The sequence below is a fragment of the Coregonus lavaretus genome (genome assembly GCF_964263955.1).
Source record: "Coregonus lavaretus genome assembly, chromosome: 17".
Lineage (NCBI taxonomy): Eukaryota > Metazoa > Chordata > Actinopteri > Salmoniformes > Salmonidae > Coregonus > Coregonus lavaretus.
The window spans coordinates 20,433,901-20,461,397 of record NC_140004.1 but is presented as its reverse complement, the minus strand read 5'-3'; the positions used below and the strand labels follow the sequence as shown (position 1 = coordinate 20,461,397).

General features: G+C 42.2%; 1 protein-coding gene across 1 annotated transcript in view; it reads left to right on the top strand.

Moving 5' to 3' along the window:
- LOC311144885 (pre-B-cell leukemia transcription factor 1-like) overlaps positions 1-23,038 on the top strand; it is an 81,805-nt gene extending 58,767 nt beyond the window's left edge. The window contains exons 3-10 of the mRNA XM_084181053.1: positions 7,004-7,245; positions 8,077-8,267; positions 9,333-9,468; positions 10,355-10,384; positions 16,304-16,469; positions 17,069-17,146; positions 18,759-18,848; positions 21,273-23,038. Of these exons, the coding sequence (XP_084037179.1) occupies positions 7,004-7,245; positions 8,077-8,267; positions 9,333-9,468; positions 10,355-10,384; positions 16,304-16,469; positions 17,069-17,146; positions 18,759-18,805 (890 nt within the window). The 3' untranslated portion in view covers positions 18,806-18,848; positions 21,273-23,038. The remainder of the gene's footprint in view (positions 1-7,003; positions 7,246-8,076; positions 8,268-9,332; positions 9,469-10,354; positions 10,385-16,303; positions 16,470-17,068; positions 17,147-18,758; positions 18,849-21,272) is intronic.
- Positions 23,039-27,497: the final 4,459 nt, after the last annotated feature.

Sequence of the window (27,497 nt, the reverse complement as noted above, 5' to 3'; positions counted from 1 at the left end):
GTCTCTGGTGTGTTGCTTTGGCAGTGTGTTCCAATCACATGGTGGAAGTCAGGGATCTTCATTAATACTCACAACAGAGAGGGCTGAGAGGAGAGAGGAGAACCACAGCCTGCCTGCCTCTGTACTGCCTGGGATTGTTTCCTGGTTTAAGAGAGATGACCTTTGCAAATATTGACAGAAAATAAATTCTGTTTCGATTAGTTAGCTTTGGGAGACCTTTGTGGATCAATGCAATTAGATGTGCAGTGTGTCGATATGCACTGGGCCTATTCGTTGGAAGCAGTGAGCAGGAAAGGAACTGCAGGGGGTCAGGGTTATGTGTATCGAACAGGATATTTTGAAAGCAGTGGAAGTAACTGAGATACAATATGTTCTTTCAAACACAGTTCGCAAACAATTCACAACACTATTGTACAGTTTATATTCTTCCATGTTCTTAGCCCTCTATCTAATCACATGCTATAGAGAGAAAAAATAATTAGGCCTCTGATTAAATCTGTGGAATAAATATTCAAACAAAAAAGAAAAAATCCTCTACTCACTTTTCCTCTGGGATGTGATTTTATGGTATTCTTCACTCTGTTCTCTGTGACAGTGTAGTACTGCAGTATGAACTGGTAGATAACCCTGCTCCAGCCCCTGAACCTGCTCCTCTCCTCAGCAGCTCACATTAACCCAGCAGGGCTCTACCTTTATGGCTCTCCTGCTCACACTTCAGTGATGAGAGTAAACAAGCACCGGCCAAAGGTCAGCTAAGCCAACTGAATAAAAGAGGGCACAGGGGGAAAGAGGTGGGAGGAAAGGAGAGCGGCCGGAGGCACTGCTCAGATCACTGTCAGAACTTCAAGCAGGGGTGATGAACGAGACAACGGCCTGAAACTGGAAATTATCATAAACAGAGGAGGGGAGAGAGGCTGTGAGAGAGGCCTGCTTTGTCTTTATCTGTCGAATGTGTTATTGTCTCGGATCAGATATGACATTGAAACATGTACAAATAAAAAGTCTAACCAGACCTCGCTGATATGAATGTATTAATCACATTGTCGACTTCTATTCCTTTCAACCCTAGAGGAGAAATTAGGTATTAAGTAACATGAGCACAGATTTCAATGATGAGAGAAAAACAAAAATACAAGGAGAGGGAGAGAAACACCCCGCTGGGCACAGGCGTCATTTCAACGTCTAGTTTTGATTGACATTTGGTTGAGTTGTCAACTAACGTGAATTCAACGGGAAATCCCCCCAAACTGAATCACCATTATATTGGATTTGGCTTAAAAGTTGGGTGAAAAAAAGACAATTCACTTACATTGATTACTTTTTTCAAATCCAATCAGTTTTCCACGTTGATTCAACGTCATCACATATACTGTAATTTATTTTGTTGAAATGACGTGGAAACAACGTTGATTCAACCAGTTTTTACCCAGTGGGACAGTAGTAGATAGACATTGTGAGGAAAATCGCAGCACTTGGTCTTTTGGCTGAGAGCTGCTCCCTACTGTATGTTGAGCCAGGTGGAGGGTGGCAGTGTTTGTTATGGATGGGCCTCGATAGCTGCTCTGGCACAAACACACCCTAGTGGGCTGCTGGAGGGGCGGCACAATCTCAGACCAGTGGAGTAATCATTTTTATCCTGCTGATTTCCCAAATAGAAATGGACACTTATGATAAAAATGTCATGGCCACTCCACACGTCAGCTTCCTAACATGATTACATGTCACTTCCTAATGTCTCGGTCTGTTTTCCCAAGCTCTGAATGGCCACATTATTGGTCATAGGAACTTTGCGGTAATATATGGTAAGAGACAAGTAGCTCTTTATGGCCTGTGATTATTTGGTTGGAATGAAACCAGTGATTTATGTCCATTTAACTGAAAAGCCCTGTAAATTCCCCCAGCTGTATTTCCCCTGGATAAAGAGGGGAGTGAAAGTGACAACATGGGTTTGGTGTGCAAATGTGCACGGCTGCTCTTAGAGTTATAGTTAATAGACCTGACATGAAAATCGTGCCTACCTACTTACTACCATCTCCAGCACAAAGGAAAGTGCAGACTTAAACAAGTGTCTGCAGCAAAAGGTAGACAAAGGTACTGCACTGAGCAAACCTGTTTTTATTTTTAAATGTTTTAATTTCACCTTTATTTAACCAGGTAAGCCAGTTGAGAACAAGTTCTCATTTACAACTGCGACCTGGCCAAGATAAAGCAAAGCAGTGCGATAAAACAACAACACAGAGTTAAATATGGGGTAAACAAAACATAAAGTCAAAAATACAACAGAAAATATGTACACAGGGTGTGCGAATGTAGTAAGTTATGGAGGTAAGGCAATAAATGGGCCATAGTGCAAAATAGTTACAATTTCGTATTAACACTGGAATGATAGATGTGCAAAAGATGATGTGCAAATAGAGATACTGGAGTGCAAATTAGCAAAATAAATAACAATATGGGGATGAGGTAGTTGGGTGGGCTAACGGTTTGGTAGATCAACCTCTAGATATTGCCACCACCAGAGATACTATACTAATAGCTTAGCATCTTTGCAGATATGATGGTGATGGGGGTAAAGTTAGTGGAGCAATGGCATATTGTCCACATGAGTGATTTGGCTTGGCAGACCTGATGCTACAACTCTTCCAGCATCAGTGTCTCCAACGCAAATGGCCCCATTCATCCTCTACTTTCACACCATTACACCTACAAGACAAACATCCAGCCAATCCACAAATAGACACACATTTGTCTGACATTAGCATCTCTGTGATGAGATGTGAATGACGGAGTCAGGCGCAGGAGGTAAAACACCGAAATCAAGAGTTTATTCAGTGTACAATAATGTAGCGCATATAGCGACAGAACGAAACTAGCACAAGGGAAAATCAACCTTGGCTGCATAGAAGTAAAGAGCTCAACCGAGCTACTCACTCTCACAACAAACAATCACTCACAAAGGACAAGGGGGCAGAGGGAACACTTATACACAGACTAATGAGGGAATGAGTACCAGGTGTGTGTGATTTTCCAACAGTCGGGCCAGTACTCTGCGAACCAGGGACACATGCTCGGCGCGCGTAGCGGAATACACCAAGATGTCGTCGATGTAGACCACTACATCGCGACCAAGCATGTCCCGAAAAACCTCATTCACAAAGGACTGGAAGACTGAGGGAGCATTCATCAAACCATAGGGCATCACCAGGTATTCATAATGCCCCTTGGTTGTGCTGAATGCTCTCTTCCACTCATCTCCCTCTCGGATACGCACCAGGTTGTACGCACTCCTGAGATCTAATTTAGTGAAGAAGCGTGCTCCATGTAATGACTCAACCACTGACGGAATGAGGGGGAGAGGATAACTAAATCTAATCGGCTCCTTGTTCAGTGGTCGATAGTCAATGCACGGGCGCAGACCGCCGTCTTTCTTCTTCACAAAAAATAAACTCGAGGAGGCGGGTGAAGTGGAGGGACATATGTACCCCTGGCGCAGGGACTCGGTGACGTATGTCTCCATAGCCTCCGTCTCCACCTGCGACAGGGGATACACATGACTCCTGGGAGGTACAGCGTCTACACAAAGGTTTATTGTGCAATCCCCCGCCAGATGAGGTGGTAATTTAGTCGCTTTATTTTTTTAGAAGACTTGTGCCAGATCATGGTATTCGGGGGGAATGCGCACGGTGGAGGCACCGTCTGGACTTTCCACTGTGGTTGCACCAACAGAAACACCCATACACCTACCCTAACACTCTAGCGACCACCCCGCTAGAACCCTCTGCGGCCATGAGAAAGTGGGGTTGTGGAGTGTTAGCCATGGAATACATAACACCACAGGGAAAGCAGGAGACTCAATGATGGAAAAAGTGACCTGCTCACAATGCGTCTCCTGTGTGATCATGGTGACTGGTACCATGACTACCTTTATCAACCTGGACCCTAATGGTCGACTATCAAGTGCTCTGATGGGGCGTGGAATGGATAGGGGAACTAATGAAATGCCCTGGCGGCGTGCAAAAGTTTTGTCCATAAAGTTCCTAGCTGCGCCTGAATCGACTAGCGCCTTACACTGGGGAACTCTCATGTGATCAGGGAAGTATATGGGTATAGCACAGTGCTCAGCAGAGGGCTCTGAACAAGAGTGGGTGCTCAATACCTGGGGTGATGCGAGAGTGCCCTGCCGGCCGCCTCCTGACCCAAAAGAGCGCTGACGAAAACATGTGGTGGAATGTCCCTTTGTGCCATTCGAGTGGCACTGGCACTGTCGTCCTCCTCTCTCTCGGTGCGCGGTACCACCCAGCTCCATGAGCTCTGGATCCGCGTCGGTCGGGGCGGGAACGGGCAGACCTCCTCCAGGACGTCCTCTGGTTGCTTATTTAGACGAATGGCCATGTCCACCAGTTCGGTAAAAGACAAACTGGTGTCACGGCAGGCTAGCTCCCGTCGGACGTCCTCCCGTAGATGGCACTGGAACTGGTTGATCAGGGCCCGCTCGTTCCACCCGGACCCTGCTGCCAGGATCCGGAACTCCAGCGCGAACTCCTGTACTGTCCTCGTCCCCTGCCTCAAGTGGACCAGCTGCTCACCCGCCTCTCGAAAACCGCCCGAAATAGGCAGGAGAACTCCCTGTAGCTCCTCCTCTCCAAACCGCGTTGGCCCACTCCAGGGCGTTCCCTGAGAGGCAGGAAATGAGGACAGACACCTGCTCTCGATCTGATGGCGCCGGCCTGACACTGGAGCAGTACAGCTCCAGTTGGAGAAGGAATCCCTGACATAGAGCCGGCGTCCCATCGAACGCCCGTGGTCGAAATATCTGGATCCCTCCGGGTGCTGTGATGTAGGTGGCTGGATCCGGTTAGCCAGCTGGTCTCGACAGATCGGTTCCTCTTCTCTCCAGGTGTTGGACGACCTGAAGAACCCGATCCATCGCTTCCCCCAAGCTGGCCATGCTCCTGGACCCTTGTGGAATGCTCCTGGACCCTTGCCACGATTCCAGGTGTGCGCTCTTCTCCCGCTGACTCCATAGCGGGTGAGTGATTCTGTGATGAGGTGTGAATGACGGAGTCAGGCGTAGGAGGTAAAACACAGAAATCAAGAGTTTATTCAGTGTACAATAATGTAGCGCATATAGCGACAGAACCAAACTAGCACAAGGGAAAATCAACCTTGGCTGCATACAAGTAAAGAGTAGCTCAACCGAGCTACTTAATCTCACAACGAACAATCACTCACAAAGGACAAGGGGGCAGAGGGAACACTTATACACAGACTAATGAGGGAATGAGTACCAGGTGTGTGTGATTGACAAGACAAGACAAATGGAGTGATGATAAATGGAGCAGTAGTGGCTAGTAAGCCGGTGACGACGAACGCCGAAACCTGCCCGAGCAAGGAGGAGGGGCAGCCTCGGCTGAATTCGTGACAATCTCCACATCTGAGCTACACACATCAAACACACCAATGTCAACGGGGAATGTTATGAGAGAAATTACATCATGTTCATTTAAAATGACCATAACAGTGTCACTGTTCTCAGCTCAATTTTGTGTTTATGTGTCTGAGAGCGAAAGCGAGAGAGAGAGCAAGACTTAACACACTCCAGTGCCTACTCAATAGGTGTGCTGGGTCAGTCTGTCAGTCAGTGTCTGGTAGAGGGCCTCTCTGATTGCTAGGCTACTGCCTCACACAATAGAACCACTAATCTTCTTATTTGGAATTCAGAGGCTCACCATATCTTAATGAAGCCTTAATGAGCTGCTGGAAATCCCTGAATCGCAGGCAGATTATTGAATTGAGACAACTCTGGTAATCATAACGTCTGAGTGGGCACTCAGTGTATACTGCAGATTGGGTGCAGTTTTTAAAATCAATTTATTGGACTGTATAATACAGGTTTATTTGGCTGGTAATTCTGACCTGCTGCAGTCTTTTTTCTTTTGCAGCCATCATGGCAACATTCCCAATGCCTGCAGGTGTGCTCCTATGCTGACTGATGGCTAATCAGGATTTGTTGAAAGATAGGAAAGAAAGAAAAGAGAAAAAGAAACAGCAGGTCCCGATAACAATAGTAAAAGTCAGCACTCAACGATTTGTGGGTGGGTGTGTGTGCACGCGCGTGTGCCCTGAGATTTCTTAGTAGCACAGTAATGAAGTGCACAATTAGCAGAAAATAAATATATTGTCTATGAGTAGCTCTCGCAGATTGTTGTAAATGAAGTAGAATAATGCCAAATATGTGTTTAATCTCAGAAAACAAAGAGACAATTGGGATTTAAGGCTTTGCGCTATGCCGAAAAGGTAGACATGCTTCAGGTATATTCCTCTGTTTAGCATCCTTTCGGAGAATAGAAGCGCCACCTCGCAGTTGAGCATTTGTCAGTTTATGGATGTTGCTGTCATGTAAGGCGCCCTGTACACACAGTGTGCAGCACAGTGTGTAAATAAAAGAAGGCAGGCCCGGGCTTGGGCAACAGGAATACAGCACATACACAGGAGGTACCCAATCCATGCCCACAGGGGACTACCTGTGCCGCACTATAGCTTTACGACTCTGCTAACGTAATGGCGTTAATTACCCCTGCAATGTTTGCACATACCGGAATTCAGACATCCAGTGCTATACAAAAATCATTTTGGCTTTAGTGGCTCACTGCTCAGGATACGGTACAAGACGATACTTGTGAGGCTGGCACTTAAGCTGCATAATTTGAGCTGTTGTATGTTTTTCACCCTAATGGAAATCACCCAGTCAGCCATGGAGGGGTTTGAGAGTATGTGTCTAGGTGTGGTTCTTGGTGAGCCCATCAAACTCACCCTCTGGTTTAAAAGGAACACTAAACACATAACGGAGTGATATTATTATTCAGTTACCATGGAGGTTCTGCCCTATCAAACAGTCCACTTATCAAACGCCTTTGTGTCTGTGTCATGTCTGGAGGTCTGGATGTCATCATGTCTAAACCCCCCCCTCTCTCTCTCTCTCTGTCTGTCTGTTGTCTCTCAGGCCTCAGCATCCGTGGTTCCCAGGAGGAGGACCCTCCTGACCCCCAGCTCATGCGCCTGGACAACATGCTGCTGGCGGAGGGCGTGTCAGGACCAGAGAAAGGGGGCGGATCAGCCGCTGCTGCCGCTGCAGCCGCAGCCTCGGGCGCAGCCTCAGACAACTCCATCGAACACTCGGACTACAGATCCAAACTCACCCAGATCAGACAGATCTACCATACAGAGCTGGAGAAATACGAACAGGTGGGTGTGAGTCACACCTTTAACCACCTTTACATCTTTAAGCTTCATAGGCTTGCATGATGTTTTTCATTCTCACTTTGCCCTGATGTTCTAGAATGATTGCAAGTAATATTAACCACCATGAGTACAAACCCGGGAACAAAATATTTCCCTTGTAATATTTTAAACATGTATATATTTTGTGGTTCGTTAACAAAGTCTGGGGAGTAGTGCAGTCGTCTCAGTAAAATGAGAATATGATCAACTCATTAGGCTGCCATGTTGAGCTTCAGCAAAAAAACAGAGTAGTATTATAGGAGAAAATGAAAGGTGTAACACTGATGCCTCAGCAAGGCGGCGAGGTAAATTAGACTAATTTACTCTTGGCACTCTGAGAGGAGTGAGGAAGGGGACGAGAGGAGAGGGCACACAACACTGCCTGGAGTGAATGCATCTTTCCTAGGGGTGTTTCCAGGTTTTAATTATCGAAATGTAAATACTTAACGAATTTTACTCAGAGTAATGAACTAAAGTGTGCACTACGTAAATGAGTTATTCTAATTAATCATGTATGAACTACTGGTTTAACAAAAAGCTGTTTAAATTCTCTCTGTGCTGGGCCAAAGCCAAATTGCAAATCGGCATTTGCATTCATAGATGACTTCACCTATTAAGTCATTGAAGTGCTCAGCAGTCGTATAAATACTGGGCTGTGTTTTTCAATGGCACGATCAGTGAAGATGCTTTTAACCAAGGGATGCGGGTCAACTACTGAGAGAGTTGTACCTAGCTAAAAGATACAGCCAGGATGACACTAACAGGGCTGGGTTGTGCTCTGTGATTTCTCTGCAGGCGTGTAACGAGTTCACCACCCATGTGATGAACCTGCTGAGGGAGCAGTCCCGCACGCGACCCATCTCTCCCAAAGAGATCGAGCGCATGGTGGGGATCATCCACCGCAAGTTCAGCTCCATCCAGATGCAGCTCAAACAGAGCACCTGTGAGGCCGTCATGATCCTGCGCTCCAGATTCCTTGATGCCAGGTCAGTGTGTATATATGTGTGTGTGTTCCTGTGTGTTTCTCTGTCTTCCCAAACTTTTCTTAGACTGTGACCCACAAAACCAATGTTTCTAGCCTGGAGCATAGGAAGGTACCCAGAGACAGAACTGTATGTAGACATATGATCGTAATAACAACATTAGAGAAATGCACTTCCTATCTGGGAAAAAATGAATCCACAACATACAGCGTCAAACAGCACACTGCAAATATTCACAGATGATCTTGCCATAAAGCGCATGCGTTATGTATTGTAGCCATCTTCTCAAAACAATAATCCGCTAGCACCTGAAAGCAGTTTAGATTAAATGAAGCAGGAACAAAGTCATATGTAATTGGTGGAGTGGAGGACATCAGCAGGTGTTTTGGATTACTGTAATCACAAACAGTTTGTGGAGGGGAGCTCTGAGGAGAGTGGGAGGAAGTTCAGGGCCGAAGCAAACCAAGCAGAAGCACATTTGCTTCCCATTGCTCGCGTGAAGTGCAGTAAACAAGGCAAAATAAGTTAATGCTCAATAACATGGTAAGTAGTGCCCTGGGGGGAAGAAGGGGTCCCGGATCTAGTTAGAGTTGGTTTGTTCCCACTGAAGTTCCCTGGGGCCGTGGCACTTCAGGAACAATGCTCAGCTGGGCATGTCGTGATTTCTATAATGTACTGAGATGCACTCCGACTGGGCAATTGGGCCTAGCTCTCCATCACCAAGCCTGCCCATCCACTGCACTAAACACTACACATTACACGCTTGGACTGGAGATCAGAGACCAACAGACCAAATTAAGCAATGTACTGTATGTGTTTGTGTTGTGTGTGTTTGTGGGTCTTGTGGTTGGCGGATGGCGGATGGCTTGGTCTGTGTTGATGAGGATGGTGCTGAAAGCAGGACACAATATTCCGCTCCTGACGCCTCTCTCAGACCCCCATTCCTCCTTATTTTCACCATTTATGTGTGAGATTGATTGTGCAATTTGTCCGTTCCAAATGGATGAGTTAATGCTGGTCTCTCTAATGAGCTTGCTTGGCCTTTCTCTCATTTTGTTCACTTTTCAGGCGGAAAAGGAGAAACTTCAGCAAGCAGGCGACGGAAATCTTAAACGAGTATTTCTACTCGCACCTCAGCAACCCATATCCCAGTGAAGAAGCCAAAGAGGAGTTGGCCAAGAAGTGCAGCATCACAGTATCCCAGGTGGGTGCAGATTCCTTGTCTCATACGCAGTGGCTGTTGGGTAATCAGGGGGGAAAAGGCAGTAGATGAGGCCCCTGGCTGCAACTCCAGACCAGCCTGGAAGGACTATCAGAGCCCAATGTCTTTATCTTACCTTGACATTGAGCCTAATGACACCTCAGTTAGGGTGGGTTCAGCCTATCACAGCAGTAGCCATGGGGAGGGGAGGTCAGTGTCCTCAATATTGGCCTCAATCAGAGGCCTACAGTGGGTTAGCCCTCCATAGCTATCTACTCGGGGCCTGTTAATCCTCCATATATGTCCACTCTGGGCCTACAGTATGTTAGCCTTTCAATAGCTGTCAACTCTGGGTCCCCTGCCATTTTCTTTCTCATTCCCATCCGCCATGCGTGTTCTCTCTGTCTGCCCGATCAGTCCAGGTGACTGGATGTCTACCAGTATAGGTTATCCAGTAAATAAATATTATTTTTTTAAGGTGTACGTGTGTGGTCACAGTGGCTTGTACATGGAGACGACACTGCTTCACCCACTAAACATTTTGTTTTTACAGACAATTTATGTGACTTTCCCACTTTACCTTTAGCCTAATAGTTGGGTTAACCTGAAGGCAATATAATCTCTCACACCCAACCCCCACACCCAAACCAATTTAACATTCTTATCATGCTGCACTCTGTTCTGCTACTATTGTTACAACTTGAACCATTTAGATTTATGTATTCTAGTTCAGATGTTAATCCATGGTTGTTCCAATTTGAGAATAACCGATACAATAAACACTGATTTGCAATGTTCTCTCTTTTCTGTGGGGAGGGGGTGTGGAGGGGTATATTGAGTGTAGTCATGCAGTCAGATACTGTAAAAGCCCATTCTTTTTTGCCTTCAGGGGGTGGGAAGCACCATCACAGTATCACAGGTATGTCATGACTTCTCCTGATCCACTGTTGTTGTTTTCATTCTTTGTATATTTTATTTGTTTCTGTATGTGCACCTTCACAGTCTACCACTGCACACAGCTCCCCTCCCTCACACAAATGGACTGATATCCTGGCATAAAAAATCAATCCGATGCTATTTTAATGTAGGCATACCATGCTTACAGTTTTACTGTACGTTTGGCACCAAGCAAGCTCCACTGTGATACATCGAACGTGTTATTTTGCTGTTGAATCTCACACGTTATTGTGTGAGCAAGTCATATGCAAAGACTAGGGATCATACAACATTTCCATTGTATTTTCAGCTCACTTTTGACCATTTGTTATGATTGTTAACTACCATTTCAAGATACCCATGCCACCACACTGTGTTTGTTTTGATGTCTCATTTCATATCATTTAACTTTTTTGTTATTTCTATAAGACAAATGATTTGTTTTCTACACAGTATGCATTTTTTGTTCGTTGTAGATAATTTGCTAGTTCTGTCCTTCTTGGTTTTAGAACATGCAGTGTATGTCTAATGTTCTGCTTTCTACCAGTGTGCTTCATGTTAGTTGAAGGAGTGGACATTGACCCTCACAAGTGGAACAATTCTTTGTTCTGAATGTTTCACTAAACAGGGCACCTTAGGAGTTCACAGGAGGACAAATCAGTCTATGTAGAAATTCACTTGAACTCATCTCAAGCCCCATTAGCAGGGTTCTCCTTGACAAGCCTAGGCCACTGCAGACACTCCTACTGACTACTTTTGAGTTAGACTTCGCCAAGTCCTTTTTTGAGTTTGTCATTTGAAAATAATCAAGCATAGGAGGAGAGCCTGGTGAAGTCAGAAAAGTGAATCCAGAGAATGAACAGAAATTTAGTGTTTGGGTATTTCCAAATCACCTCAAATGTAATGGTGAGCTTCAATGACTGTAGTAGAACTATGTGAATCAATAAGCATTAAATATCAGCCTGAAGGTTATCATAGATGTCTAGGTGGAATGTACTGCTTTAATTTATGGATTGATTAAGTAGGTTTGGGTGGGCATTATACAATGACTATATTATTCTCTGACTAGAAGGAACGGAGTGTGAGTTTCATTGCATGAACATCGTTTTGAAAAAAAGTAACCAAACTTAGATCTGTAAAACATGTGCACCAACACTTAAAAGCCTGAATTGGACTTATCATCCAATAAAAGGCATGGATGACTTGTTTGCTGGTAAAGTAAACAGCATATCCTTGGATTATACCATCTGAGGCCAAATGTGCTTGTTTGTAGTGACCATCAGTGATGCGAAAGGAGCTAATGGTGTTGTTTAAAAGATTACCTCACTTCATGAGGCAATGGCCCTCTAAATGCAGGATGCAGTCATATTATTTCACTCTGTCAGTTTGCATGTGTGACACTGGGCTCCTAAATGAAAGTGTGGGATTGGACGGCTGTGGTTTGTGTCTTGGTTTATGGATGTGTCAGGGGCCATAATTGATATAATCTCCAGACAGTGCTGCTGTGAGGGGGCACTCTGCTCCCAGGGCACGGACAGGGACTGGGACAGGCAGCCCTCCAGACGGACAAAAGAGAGAGCTCAGAACACAGGGCTGACTCAGCACCGCAATCTGTGGTTGCCCAGTTCAGAGCCTTACTCTTCAATTGAGCGACACTTATCAATATTTCAGGTCATTATATATTTAGGCGAGGGTGCGAGGGATGCCTTGGGTTAATGTGTTAAGTATTAATGTTCTCTGTTCTATTATTGATAATATTAGCAGCAGCACGGCCACTGAAACCACCTTTGTCTGTATAATTAAGACCCAAGTGTGAGGCTTTATTAAAGAGTCTCCCCAAGAAGACCTTATAAATCCAGTTGTATTGAGATCTTGGAAAGATCATCTATTCCCTTTCAATGACAAGAGCAGTGTATTGACCCGGAATAGGGTAGAAATGTTAGTGGATTATTAACTACTGTTACATGCCCTCTCTAGTGGGTCGCTGAGAACTAACCCGGTGTCGTGTTCTTGCAAGGAGTCTGCATGGCCAGTATACAATCGCTCCCTTTGATGCAGCTGCTGAGGTCAGGTAATTCAGTCTTTCAACCTGGCTCCCACTACATAGGGAAGTCAATTGAATGCACGGTCTGCCACAAGATAAAAGGGAATTAGTTCTGTGGATTGGGTTGTGGTCCCTACCTGATGGTGCCTGCATTTACACAATGTTTAGCGCAACCTGTGAATCACCAAAGCCAGAGTTCAGTGGGCAGGAGAAAAATGTGTGTAGATCAGAGGAAGTGGCCCCTTAATACCCAGGCGAGGTGATACTAACACTGCTGAGGCTGTGCAATCTAACAACACCAAACAGTGGTTAAATACAGTCATAACAGCTTGTCCTGAATAATAGAATAATACTGACCAGGTCATCACAAACTGATATACTGATATATTAAATACCATTTCACCATTATACAATCTGTCAAAGCAATTCTGTTTTTGATTAATTGATTGTAATGCTTTTCTATTTCAAGCATTCATGTAACTGTTGAATACTGGATAGTGAATTATTATCAATAATATGTCTGAGAACTACTGTTCCCATCACCACGTTCAGCACCAGTAGAACTATAGCACATCCAAAACCAGTGATAGTCACAATGATGATGATTACGAGTATAAAAATGTTCAAAGGCCTCTCATATATTGCTAATCCAAGCTCAGTGTCATAATCATTGTGTTTATTATGCACTATAATGCCATGTAGATGGGATACATAAAAGTGTTGGGTAGTTTTCATTATATTGTGGCCCTTGTGTTAACACAGCGCTGCTGATAAGTGACTTTTTTATGATGCGCTGTGAGGCCCATAGATGCCATTGAAGCAGACGGGTATACGGCATCAGCCTTGGTCCTCCATGTGTTTTCATAAAGGATGGATTAAAGGCAGCTCCAGCCATTACCCAGAAGCACAGACAGACAAGCAGCTCAGTTTAGCCATTACTATTCGATGAAACAGGCCAGAGGCTTTAGAGAGCTGGCTGGATGCTTTTTTTTTATCTATGTTTTGTTTTTTCTCTCTTAAATGTTAGCCCAAGTACTATACCGCAGAATCATCACTGTTATTATATGCATTTATTTTAATTAACTTTAATAATGATAATTGTATACTTTATTTAGTTCTGCATTTACTAAAATATAACAATGTCATTGCATTTGCCTTAAAGTGATTTCTCAAAGCAGGGTAATGTGTTTTTGTTTCCTGTTAAATATATACAGTAATATCCCATTAATGATACCACTCAGAGAGAGGTTTTCTATGGTCTGCAGTGCTGTTGGTGATCTGGCTCAAAGGGTGAGACTGCCTGCATCCTGTCTGCTCTTAAAATCCACTGTAAGCAGGTTAAGTAAAAAGGATGATGGCTAGGGCTTTCATTGCATCCAATTAAACCTTGCTTGTTAGTTTAACCTCTAGGTAAACCCATCAAACAATTGATGTCAAGGAAACCATGCCAACAGTGGCTTCGCCTGAATGGTCATTAATTTTAATTGCCTAGATATTAAAGATTTAGAAGCACAGAGACATGCAGGATAGAAAGATCTGATGTCATGCAAATCCAGTCAGTTTGTGCTTGCTGCAGTATTGGCGGGCTGCTGGAGATATTAAAATGTAAGCGCAGGGGTGGAAATTAAATAAAGCTTCATTAGGGGCAGATGCTCTTTGGCTGGTCCGGCAGCAGGCTGTAGGAGTTGAGAGGGGAGCCATAGCACGGCGACAGGCCACTCTAATTTATAGGCCTATTAAAACACAACCCTAATCTCATTATTATTCCACTATTATTGCAGAGCCAGCATTCACACACTGGTTTTACCCCATGCAAAGAAAATGTCAATCTTTCTTTCTTTCTACTATGAGGTTAGACGGTTTTATCTCTATCACCGTGCAGTAATAGTGAAGTAGTAGTCATAGTGATATAATATAAATATTGAAATGTAGAAATGTAAATATAGAAACTGCACTATAGAAATCTAGAAGCTTTTAATGTTAGCATTTACTAGTATCGTTAAAGTGAGGTTTCAGGTTTCAATTTAAAGAGACACAGCAAACATTGTCCTGAGATTTGTATTTCATATGGATGCAAAAGTTCCTCATAAATGTTATGTTATACAGTGCCTTAAGAAAGTATTCATACCCCTTGACTTATTCCACATTTTGTTGCGTTACAGCCTGAATTCGAAATTGATTAAATATATTTTTACTCACCCATCTACACATAATACCCCATAATGACAAAGTGAAAACATGTTTTTAGAAATGTTTGCAAATGTATTGAAAATCAAATACAGACATAATGTATCTAATTTACATAAGTATTCACACCCCTGAGTCAATACATGTCACCTTTGGCAGTGATTACAGCTGTGAGTCTTTCTGGGTAAGTCTAAGAGCTTTGTACACCTGGATTGTACAATATTTGCTAGATGGTTGTTGATCATTGCTAGACAGCCATTTTCAAGTCTTGCCATAGATTTTCAAGCCAATTTAAGTCAAAACTGTAACTAGACCACTCAGGAACATTCAATGTCATCTTGGTAAGCAACTGCAGTCTATATTTGGCCTTGTGTTTTAGGTTATTGTCCTGCTGAAAGGTGAATTTGTCTCCCAGTGTCAGTTGGAAAGCAGACTGAACCAGGTTTTCCTCTAGGCTTTTGCCTGTGCTTAGCTCTATTCCGTTTCTTTTTATCCTAAAATGCTCCGTAGTCCTTACCAATGACAAGCATATCCATAACATGATGCAGCCACCACTGTGCTTGAAAATATGGAGTGGTACTTAGTGATGTGTTGTGTTGGATTTGCCCCAAACAAAATGCTTTGCATTCAGGACATAAAGTTAATTTCTTTGCCACATTTGCAGTTTTACTTATTGCCTTATTGCAAACAGGATGCATGTTTTAGAATAGTTTTTATTCTGTAAAGGCTTCCTTCTTTTCGCTCTGTCATTTAGGTTAGTATTGTGGAGTAACTACAATTGTTGTTGATCCATCCTCAGTTTTCTCCTATCACAGCCATTAAACTCTGAAACTGTTTTAAAGTCACCATTGGCCTCATGGTGAAATCACTAAGTGGTTTCCTTCCTCTCCGGCAACTGAGTTAGGAGTGTAATGATGCACCATCCAAAGTGTAATTAATAACTTCACCATGCTCAAAGGGATATTCAATGTCTGCTACCAATAGGTGCCCTTTGTGAGGCATTGGAGAACCTCCTTGGTCTAAATCTCAATTTAATTAATTTAAAATCCAGGATGTAACACAACAAAACGTGGGAAAAGTCAAGGCGTGTGAATACTTTCTGAAGGCACGGTAGGTCTCACGGTTACTCGTTGACCTCACCATAGCACCACAATGCCTGTGTCCTGTGTTTTGCAGGCCGGCTGACAGAATGTGCAGTGGCCAGCCATGGGTTTGATGCTCTGCACTGATGTAGTATGCAATATTCTTCATTAATATTAATCTGTGTATCTGTTAAAGACACAAGCAAGTTCTACCACCAATGCAGAAGCAAACAAGTCTATACATTTCTTTGAGTATAGTAACAGAACGTGTTTCCTTAACACTAGGCCTGGCAATGTAATACAGTCAGGAGAACTTTTCAGTTTGTGTTGTGGGAGACGAGCAACCCCTGGTGTGTTGGCTTTGTCAAGAGACAAACAGAGAGCATGTCATGCTCCCTTTTATGAAAACGCACAAGTGATTCCTGATTATTGCTTAATTAGCCTGCATACCCAGTGGACATTACTGCAGGGGCTGGGAATTGGGTACTTGATGGACCTAAACGTCTTGAAACAATCACACTGCTCAGTGCACAGTGCCTTGGCTGCTTGACGTCTGACACCTCGGCTCTCCCTCTGCTTTCTCCCCCAGGTATCCAACTGGTTCGGCAACAAGAGAATCCGGTACAAGAAGAACATAGGCAAGTTCCAGGAAGAAGCTAACCTGTACGCTGCTAAGACTGCAGTTACAGCAGCGCATGCAGTGGCCGCCGCAGTGCAGAACAGCCAGACCAACTCCCCTACCACACCCAACTCCGGTAGGCACCCCTGTGCAGGCCCTAACTCTGCCATCCAACCCCAGCCCTCAGCCCCCAGCCCCCCCATGCCTCACCCCCACTCACGCACCATTCACTCAGGCAGGAGTGACAGGCACTGCTCCCAGCCTGGGGATCACAGTCTCCTGTCTTTGAGACAGTCGATGCCAAATAAGACAAGCAAACTCATGCATAAAGAGTGCGTTCTTGGTTTGTGAACCGAGAACAGATGTATTTCTGGGAAAAAGACAATTCAAAATGATGTCACTGAGGTTTTGTTTTCCCTTGACTTTTCCTCAAACCCCCCTCTAATTTGTCAAACTGTAGTTCCAATGTATGTTAGTACATTTTATTTTAAGAGAGATTAAAAATAATAGCTGGGAGCAGTTACAGTAGACTCTGAATAGGTAACCAATGTGGAATAACAACAATAATGCACACAATTATTAATGAATAGGACTCACAAATGATAATACAAAGTCATCCAACACAATGTATAGTCCAGGAGAATGACTGTGATTTTGGACTTGGCTGACGTGACAAGGGGATGTGATCTGGTAAGCGATAGCTATTTGAAGTGGTCCCCTTTTTCTTGCACCCAGGATTCCAGATGAAAGATGAAGAATTTCAGCTGGACTCTGCAGAGAGCAAAAACACTCTTTTAACCAACATGTTTACTGGTACTGCTCTTTTCATAAGCTTCTTATTGTCCTTGTCATTGGCATATGATATTTCCCCACTAACAGTAGACAGGGATTATGGGATGTGGAACAAATTGGGAGCTTAAAGCGACCAGCCACATATTGAATCTCTGTTTGTGTCATGTGACTTTCATTGTTTGTTTTGCCTCCTTTTTGTGGAAAATCAGTATAGCTTCTCAGAGTTCTGACATGACCATAATCCTCTCCTCTATCTTGTATTTCCTTGTTTTCCGTCCTTTACTTTTGTAGTTGCTTACTTTCTGGGAATCTAGTAACTGAGTGTAGTAGTGGGCGTTGTGTTCCTATGTACAGTAGATTGTTTCTACGTTTGTGTCTTTCTGTGTGTGTGTTTAGTTAGTGTTTACTCTTCCCTCGTAGCCCTCTATATAGTTATTCAGCTACTTACATCTTCCCTTTCCAGGTTCTTCAGGTTCTTTTAACCTCCCAAACTCTGGGGACATGTTCTTGAGCATGCAGTCTCTGAATGGGGATTCTTACCAAGGGGCACAAGTCGGAGTCAATGTGCAGTCACAGGTAGGAGCCAAAAACAGGGACAGGTCCTGTGTGCAAATGCACAGAGCCGTCCCAGTTTTGCCTGTGTGCTGAGCCATCCACAGTGCAGTCTGAAGTACAGTAACTAAGACATGCTGCCCACATTGGGCCAGCTCAAATTCCCACAGTCAGGTCTATTCTGCAAAAGTGAGCAACACTGTGAGCTACATTTTCTTTTTTACTGACTGTAATTCGCTTTGGATGGAATATTCTGGCCTACCTAAAAATATCCCACCCCATTGCTATCAACAATTATTTCTAAAAGCCTCCAGAAAATGGATTTATTTCATCTGTAACAGACTCGATTGAAGTTTCCATTTTGTGAATGCATTTGGCTTTGACTTGAGCTCTTGGGTTGGTGTTGGGTTTTATGCTTCCCTACATACCTCTCTTGTATCCTTTCCTGTCTTTGTCTCATTTTGGTTGTGTTGTATATTGTTGTTGTTGTTGTTGTCATCCATTATGTTATTTCTTCAGGTTCAGAGACACATAGAGGAACATAACCATACGCATGTCAAATGAACCCGTTAGAACTAGAGACTTATGGCTTTAACAATTTAAAGAACATATGAATCATGTCCATACAATACAACTGTATTGTCCATATGTCCGCATCATTATGTCCATTCTGATGTATTCCTCCCCCCTATTTGTTTGTGCGTATGGTTTTGTTAACAAAACACATTGTTGTGTGTTTGAATACTGTATGTGTATAGTGTGGCCATGCTTTTCCCAATGGTATGTCTCAATGTTAGAATTTAGACATTTTCCACAATAACTTTCCAAATAGCTATAGGTAGAGTAGACATTTGCGCCAACATCTAGATAACAGTGGATATACTCTAAATACATTGGATAGTGCACACACCCATCATAGCACCATGGAGAGGTTAGTCTGGTTAATGTGTTGTCTGTGTCTCATAGTCCCTTTCCACATGGAGTAAGTCCTGTATGATTTTAAATGTGGCATTGAGCATGTGTGTTCATGTAAACCCCCACAGTGTGTTGACAGCCATGCCCACTCTCTCTCTCCCCACAGGTGGATACCCTGCGCCATGTTATCAGTCAGACGGCAGGATACAGTGAAGCTCTGGGGGGGAACACTATGTACAGCCCAAATTGCTTGAATGTAAGTGTCTCGGTTTTCTCTTCCTGTAGGTACCATTCTGGAGACCGTGGTTAATTACAGTACCTTGAGCAGACCTTGTCCAAACTGGATCCATTCTACTGTAAACATTAGACACATTATGGTAGCAAGCTTAGCTCAGATACAGAACACCCCGCATTGCTGCCCACTGTGTGATAAAAGTAATATCTTAGGCAAATTAATTGCACTAATTTATTTTATTTCTTGACCCGTTATACATTTACTTTTCTTAGAAAAAAGTGTTGAATGTTACTTTAAAAGGTTTAATGGAAATCTAGGATGTCAGGAACATAGTGAGAATAGATAGTAGCAGCTGGGTAATCTGAGCGCAGTGAGCCAGGGAAGTGAGAAACTCCATTCAGCACTGCCGTAGCAAGTGATTGAGCTTCTTAAAGGATGGAGCAAACATGTGACATAGGAGATTAGAGATTGTAGAAATGTTGTCACATTTTCATTGCAGGAGGATAAAAGCAGTGTTTAATAAAACACACCTAGATCATAGTGCAGGTGGAATAAAAATACATTTCATTTAAAATCCCCCCGTTTTTGCTTATATAAACATCTTGTAATACCTTATGTGACTGAAACCAAAATGAAATAAGTAGGCTTTTAGTTGTATCTCTATGTTTAGTTTAGCTGTTTAGAAATGCTTAAGAGACTTTACCATATCCTTATCATCATGATAAAATATGAAAGGGAGATTGCCTGCAGCCTTTTCCAGACGTGAATTCCATCTTCGTTGATGAGGGCTGATATGGTGCTTTTTTGTAACACAGTGCATAATCTGAAGCCATCAGAGTAAAGATGAATTTGTTTGATGAGAAAGGATAGAGGCAGAGGGAGGGAGAGAGAAATGGTTACTGACATATTTCCCTTTGCAATATCAGAGAGAAACTATTCCCATTTGTTGTCTTCATGTTGCCATGGTTGGGACAGTAGTGATGTGAAGGCTCGGTTATTTTCAGTTTAACAACTTGACAGCTATTGTTATTGAAGGGCATTTTAATAGCATGAACTAATATGTCAATTCTGATAGAGACATATACAAGTTATACATTTTCAGTACTGCAAAGAGGTGAACCTAATACTTTTGACATTGCCAACCTTTGCCAACCGTTTAGATGTTTTATTTTCCATACTTGACAATCACTCAAAATCCCAATTCATTGTATAAAAGTGGGATACATATTTGGAAGTATATTAAATGATCACACTGTTTTTTCTCTCGGGGGGTTACCATGTAAGCAAGCACACACACTTGCTAAAAGTTAACACAGTCTGTCATTAGTTTCCTGGACGGCGTTTGGTGTCATTTTGGTTTTGTTGAGTAGCCTTTAGCCCGCAGGCCTTTAGAAGAAGTGTCAACCTCGAGCAGGCTCAACTGAAGTGTTTCTCACTCTCTCACGTTCCTTCACTGTTTAGGCCAGAGCTCAATTAATCACCACACAAACATAAGCTCTGAAATACAACATTACTGGCAAGTCAACACATCCAATAATGGCACCTGCAAAAAGAGGAAAAACATCCAGGCAACAATGAAAACATGCTTTGGATAATTCATTTAAAGAGATGGAGAGGTCTTCTCATACAGCAATACTCTTATTTCAATGCAGTACCGACATTGTGACAAAGCAGACCAGATAAAGCTATTTATTGACCTATTCCAGGCGATCTAAATCGTCAAAATACTAATTCCACCAATGAACCACGAGTGCTAGAGCCCCCAGTGTACAGTAATGCAGACGGATTGTTTTGATAATGAAGTGCATCATAGATAAATTAGCATACGCTAACCTTTTGTTTTGTTGATGGTGACGAAGGGGATCCAGCAAAGGCTAGTCCCTGCCGCGAGCCAAGCGGAGTCAGGCTGGCTCAGACTGGCTCTCTTGGAAAGGCCCTGCCCCGTCACTTCCACTCAGCATTCCCCACCTCACCCAGCCCCAGCCTTCCTTCTTCCTGACTGACATAAGAATATGTAGCGACAAGCTGTCTGCCACTGCTGAAATCTGATTAGACATTGATTTCAGGGATCGCTCCCATTGGCTGAGGCATAAGGCAAATTTGTTTCTAAGAGTCTCATGGCTGATGCTAGTATAATGCAGTGAATGGCCATTGGCTTTCCAGTTATACTCTTTTTATTTAATAATTAGTAAATGAGCATATGTACACAAACATACTGTACACAATGATAATTACTCTTTTACCTGTATTTTGGTATTACTGTATTACTAAATATATTTTATTGTACAGAGTCATCTTATTCTGCCTCACATGAAAACGTCTTTGGGGGAATAACTGGTCTTGATTACAAATAGAGGTTCCTTACAAAACCATTAGGTTGTTAACATGGACTTCTTTCATTTGTAGTATTTCATTGTGAGCCCTTCTCTTCTGCTTCCTTCCTAGGCTAATGGGGGATGGCACGATGCAATGACTCCATCTTCTGTAATCTCCCCGACAGAAGGACCTGGAAGTGTGCACTCTGATACCTCGAATTGATCTGTTATCGATGCATCTGATCCCCAAGCTGTAGAGCCTGAACTTTCACTGACTGACCAACCAGAGACGATAAACTTTTTTTCAGAACTAATTGTCTGCTACATCTACCAGAGTCCTCAACCCCCCCTCACAATGATGTTCTACAATATGGACACCTGATGTTTTCTTGGTAGTTCAGTGAAGTCTTCGCTCAAACTCCATCAGTCTCATGATTATATTTCACCATTGCTCTAGTTTATGTTTGTCATTTGAAGGGGTAAGCACATACATATACCAATCAAACAAGGCCCATATCTTTAATGCGCAACATTAATTTCAATTGACAATTGATTTAAGAAGTGATGTTCCCCAAGCTGAATTTATTCCTGAGTGGATGGCATTTGGTGTTGTCATATGCATTCTAAAATGTTTTGGTTTTGAAATGCAATATATATCTTTTTTATATATTTTGTGTTTTGTTTTAGATCAGTTAATTCCCTTGGCTCTTGGTATCTTACCTACTGTATATTGACTAACAAAGTAGCAGTTCCATCACTGAATGCAAGGAGTGCAACAAATAAGATATGCTACTGTTGTAAACTCACTGGCAGATTGGGAGAGTTGCTTTCAATATTAGTTTTGCCTTACAACCACCAGTTTGACATGCAGTCCTTTCATTGACAAGACTAATGGGATAACACTGTATTTTGGGACAAAATCTTCAAGCATAATGACAACTTTATATAGTTTAACATTCTGTGTGAGGTGAAAGTCATGTGATATTCAAATATGTTATTTTTGGCTATTGGTTGAAATAGTCATGGGTCTAACAGTAAATCCAACCAGTTATAGCACTTCCTTTTGGCATGTGACAAGATACCAGTCACACAAAATATGTTGTATATAATATAGCTTAAGAGTATTTATACATCCCACCAATCAATACACAGCTTTATTACCTCATTCAAACTCATAGAAACCAATAGATTTTCAACATTTCTATAGCTTAGAGTGCTCACTTACTACCTCTAAACAATATCACCACCATAGTTTTTGTCTTTTTATTTAACATTTTTATTTAGTGGTTTTGATTACATCGTGTAATGAACTCTTTGTTTTTGTTCATGTAATCTAATGTATATTTTAATCTTAAGAAAATAATGTTGCTTTGTAGCAACTTTAAAAAGACAAAAACAAGAAAATGTATGATGTTAACAATAAATTAATACTAAGAATAATGAGGGAGAAAAAAAGGCATTTTTAAAAATAAGAGGGAGAGGTGCAAAATTGTTAATTGGTGGATTTTGAGGGAGGCGCTAGGAGAATGTTGGTCATAAATTAACAACAAACAGTAAAACTGTTGTAAATACTGAAGAACATTTTGAATGTTGCTCATCTTGTTACTAATTCACACAAAAAATCATTATAAAAACTGTAATGCATAGAGGTTTCAGTATTCAGAACTGTACATTTCAAGCTCTGTTTGACAGGGTTCAAACTTTCTTTCTCTTTTTTGTATTGTATGTGATTCTGAAACTGATAAAGTCATGGAAAATGATTTGTGGCAGTGATTCTAACGTATTAAAAATGTTTAGTGTTTCTTTCTAACCCGACTACACCCTGGACTGAAAAGTCTTCCTTGTGGTAGTTATGTGTAATTTCAAACATGAATAAACGTTTTGCTTTTAAAATGGAAATTCCTGTTCTTATTATTCATTTGTACATTACTACTAACAATCTTTCCCCATGTATATAATTTCCATTTATTTGACTTTGACATTCAGTCATGATCAGAATGCATTACAGAAACTAGTAAAGTCTAAAGTAATAGCATATCTATATATGGCTCATAAGACCCCTACAGTCATTGCATAAAGTATGACCAATCTAGGTAATTCATTCTATTGTGGCACGCTAAATATCAAACTATCAACCAACCAATCATTTTCAAAGGAATCCATCTCTTTGAGAATGATCAGAATGAATTCAGTCCTTCCCTTAACCTCTTAAGGATCATACCCTTTTTTTCAATTTTCGCCTAAAATGACATACCCAAATCTAACTGCCTGTAGCTCAGGACCTGAAGCAAGGATATGCATATTCTTGATACCATTTGAAAGGAAAAACTTTGATGTTTGTGGAAATGTGAAATTAATGTAGGAGAATATAACACATTAGATCTGGTAAAAGATAATACAAACAACATAACATGCGTTTTCTATTTTTGTTTTTGTTCCATCATCTTTGAAATGCAAGAGAAAGGCCACAATATAATATTGCAGTTTAGGCGCAATTTAGATGTTGGCCACTAGATGGCAGCAGTGTGTGCAAAGTTTCAGGTTGATCCAGTGAAGCATTGCAATACTGGACTATTTTGTATCAAGTCTGCCCAAATGTGCCGAATTGGTCAATTGATACATTTTCAAGTACATAACTATAGAGAACATACAAAAATGATATGGTAATACAAAATGTAAGTCTACACACTCCCAGGAATGTCATACATGATGGATCATTAGCTTATACACTAACTTTCACACATCTAGATGGGGGGTTGGGTGTGGAGCCAGAGACAGCAGGGGTTCAAACTGTAGAACCCAGTTCCCTACATTTGAATATAAACATGGATTTTATCAAACAAAATTATGCTACATTTAATCTCTGGGACCCTTAGGATGACAAATCAGAGCAAGATTACTGAATGTTAGTACATTATTTACCTTCAGAGGTGAATGTATCAAACCAGTTGCCGTGATACGTTTTTTGTTGTTGTGCACTCACCTCAAACAATAGCATGGTATTTTTCACTGTAATAGCTACTGTAAATTGGACGGTGCAGTTAGATTAACAAGAATTTAAGCTTTCTGCCCATATAAGACATGTCTGTCCTGGAAAGTTTGCTAATCACATTAGCGCACATTAGCTCAACCGTCCCGTATACGGGACACCGATCCCGTAGAGATAGACAAGGCTATAAGACTTCAGGGCCCATTTCAGGCATTTGCTTTGATATGAATAAGAAGAACAGCTTGCAAGATGCCATTACATGTGCTAGGCTGACATCTGACAAGATCATATTAATAGTGCTAATTGTTGCCTGAGCCCTCTGACAAATGCAACTAAATTAATTGCCTCAATTAATTGGGATGTTTGCAGATTTGTGATTAATCCAAATCCTGGATTATCCTAAACAAACAACATGTAAAAACCAATGAATGAATGTCCAATCAATGTACAATGAAGTAAGCTTCTCATGGACGTCTGCATGGAAATGCATTTAGATGCAAAGAGTATTGAAGAGCCTGCCAATTATGAAGATTAGAGTGAAGATGAGGAAAGAAATATGTCTAATTGAAAAAAAGAAATTGAGCACAGAGACAGAACTTAGTGTACAAAATGTAATTACCCAATGTGACTTTCCAACAGGAACTTGTCTCAAAAGACTGCTACAGACTATCATGCCTCTCCTGTTTCATAACGCTGTTTAAGTGGTCTTTGCTCTCATTTGAAACTGTCTGGAAGGTGAAGACTTAATTGAACCTGGTTTGGAGGTTATTGCGAAGGTGGCATGCTTAGTGCAATTAACTAAAATGTCAGGCTGTTCTAATTCCAGTTATTCTGTCTGTCTGTGGTAGAAAGGCTGTCTCAATGGATCATTGGTTACCAATTTAAAATGGAAATTGACATCCATTTATTCCCATTTTCGTAGCAGACTCCTTGGAAATGAACCGTGCATTTACTGCGACTGAAAAGCTAAGCATGCAGCTATGTAAGGGCTGTGTTTACAGTAGGGGGGGTTTCTACTAAGCTAACATATGGAATTGTTTTAAGATGGCCATACCATGGATCTATTTGATTTGGAATTTATAATACTGTTTCCATTGATAATCCTTGAGATGTTTCTACAACATGATTGGAGACCACCTGTGGTAAATTAAATTGATTGGACATGATTTGGAAAGACACACACCTGTCTATATAAGGTCCCACAGTTGACAGTGCATGTCAGAGCAAAAACCAAGCCATGAGGTCAGAGGATTTGTCCGTAGAGCCCCGAGACAGGATTGTGTCGAGGCACAGATCTGGGGAAGGTTACCAAAACATTCCTGCAGCATTGAAGGTCCCCAAGAACACAGTGGCCTCCATCATTCTTAAATGGAAGAAGTTTGGAACAACCAAGACTCTTCCTAGAGCTGGCCGCCTGGCCAAACTGAGCAATCGGCGGAGAAAGGCCTTGGTCAGGAAGGTGACCTAGAACCCGATGGTCACTCTGACAGAGTCCAGAGTTCCTCTGTGGAGATGGGAGAACTTTCCAGAAGGACAACCATCTCTGCAGCACTCAGGCCTTTATGGTAGAGTGGCCAGACAGAAGCCATTCCTCAGTAAAAGGCACTCTCAGACCATGAGAAACAAGATTCTCTGGTCTGATGAAGAACAAAGATTGAACTATTTGGCCTGAATGCCAAGCGTCACGCCTGGAGGAAACCAGGCACCGCTCATTACCTGGCCAATACCATCCCTACGGTGAAACATGGTGGTGGTAGCATCATGCTGTGGGGATGTTTTTCAGCGGCAGGGACTGGGAGACTAGTCAGGATCGAGGGAAAGATGAACGGAGCAAAGTACAGAGAGATCCTTGATGAAAACCTGCTCCAGAGCGCTCAGGACCTCAGACTGGGGCGAAGGTTCACCTTCCAACAGGACAATGACCCTAAGCACACAGTCAAGACAACTCTGAATGTCCTTGTGGCCCAGCCAGAGCCCGGACTTGAAACCGATCAAACTTCTCTGGAGAGACCTGAAAATAGCTGTGCAGCGACGCTCCCCATCCAACCTGACAGAGCTTGAAAGGATCTGCAGAGAAGAATGGGAGAAACTCCCCAAATACAGGTGTGCCAAGCTTGTAGCGTCATACCCAAGAAGACTCGAGTTTGCAATCGCTGCCAAAGGTGCTTCAACAAAGTACTGAGTAAAGTCCCCTGTAGCTCAGTTGGTAGAGCATGGCGCTTGCAACGCCAGGGTTGTGGGTTCGTTTCCCACGGGGGCCAGTATGAAAATGTGCGCACTCACTAACTGTAAGTCGCTCTGGATAAGAGCGTCTGCTAAATGACTAAAATGTAAAGGGTCTGAATACTTATGTAAATGTGATAGTTCATTTTCTTTTCTTTTTTTTCATTTACAAAAATTTATAAAAACCTGTGCTTTGACATTATGGGGTTTTGTGTGTAGATTGATGAGGAAAAAAACAATTTAATACATTTTAGAATAAGGCTGTTACGTAACAAAATGTGGAAAAAGTCAAGGGGTCTGAATACTTTCCAAATGCATTGTATATTTGATGAAACATCGAATTTGTCCTTACTGCTATTAGCCCATAGAAACGCATTGAATAACACATTCATACATGGCAAAACAGATAGTCCAAAAATAAATCAAAAGGATGTATGGTTTGAGGTGTCTGAGATGCATCTGAGAGATATCGGAAAGCATAAAACACTGGTTCCAAAAAATCCTATTCATTTTCATTCATGTTTTACCGGTCTGTACCGGGTTGTCTTCAGACAAGTCTCGTGAAGCTTGTAGGCGTCGTAGCAAAACGAAGAACATGTTCATGTTCGTGAGAGTCTCAGCTTTCGATGGTTGGGTCATAGTCTATAGCTCAAACCGTTCGGACATGACAGACGTTTTTGTTGGAATGCCGACGTCAGCGACTTGACATGAGGCCCGTGAAGCTTGTGGGTGTCATAGAGTAAAACGTAGAACACGTTCGTGAGAGTCTCAGATAGTTTCGAGCTTAAACAGAGGGATTTTGATGGCAATGTTTTTATCTTAGCTAGTGTTACTCTAGGTAACACTAGCTAAGAGCATGGTATACACCAAGAAATCTATTCGCTTTGAAAGCTCAGTTTCAACTGTAAATTATGGATTAAATACCACTAATTGAAAACAGACCAGCATTGTAATTCATATGGCATTATTTAACCTGGCAAGCTGGCTACTGTAGCTATACCTACATCAGGCAGTATGAACCAAGAGTGAGAATAAATCATTTGTTACTGTTGTATTGATATTGTATAGCTCAATAATACTGTTACAAAACTCTGAATGAGTACTGCACATACAGTAGTGATGTGCAGTTCGCAAACGATTAAT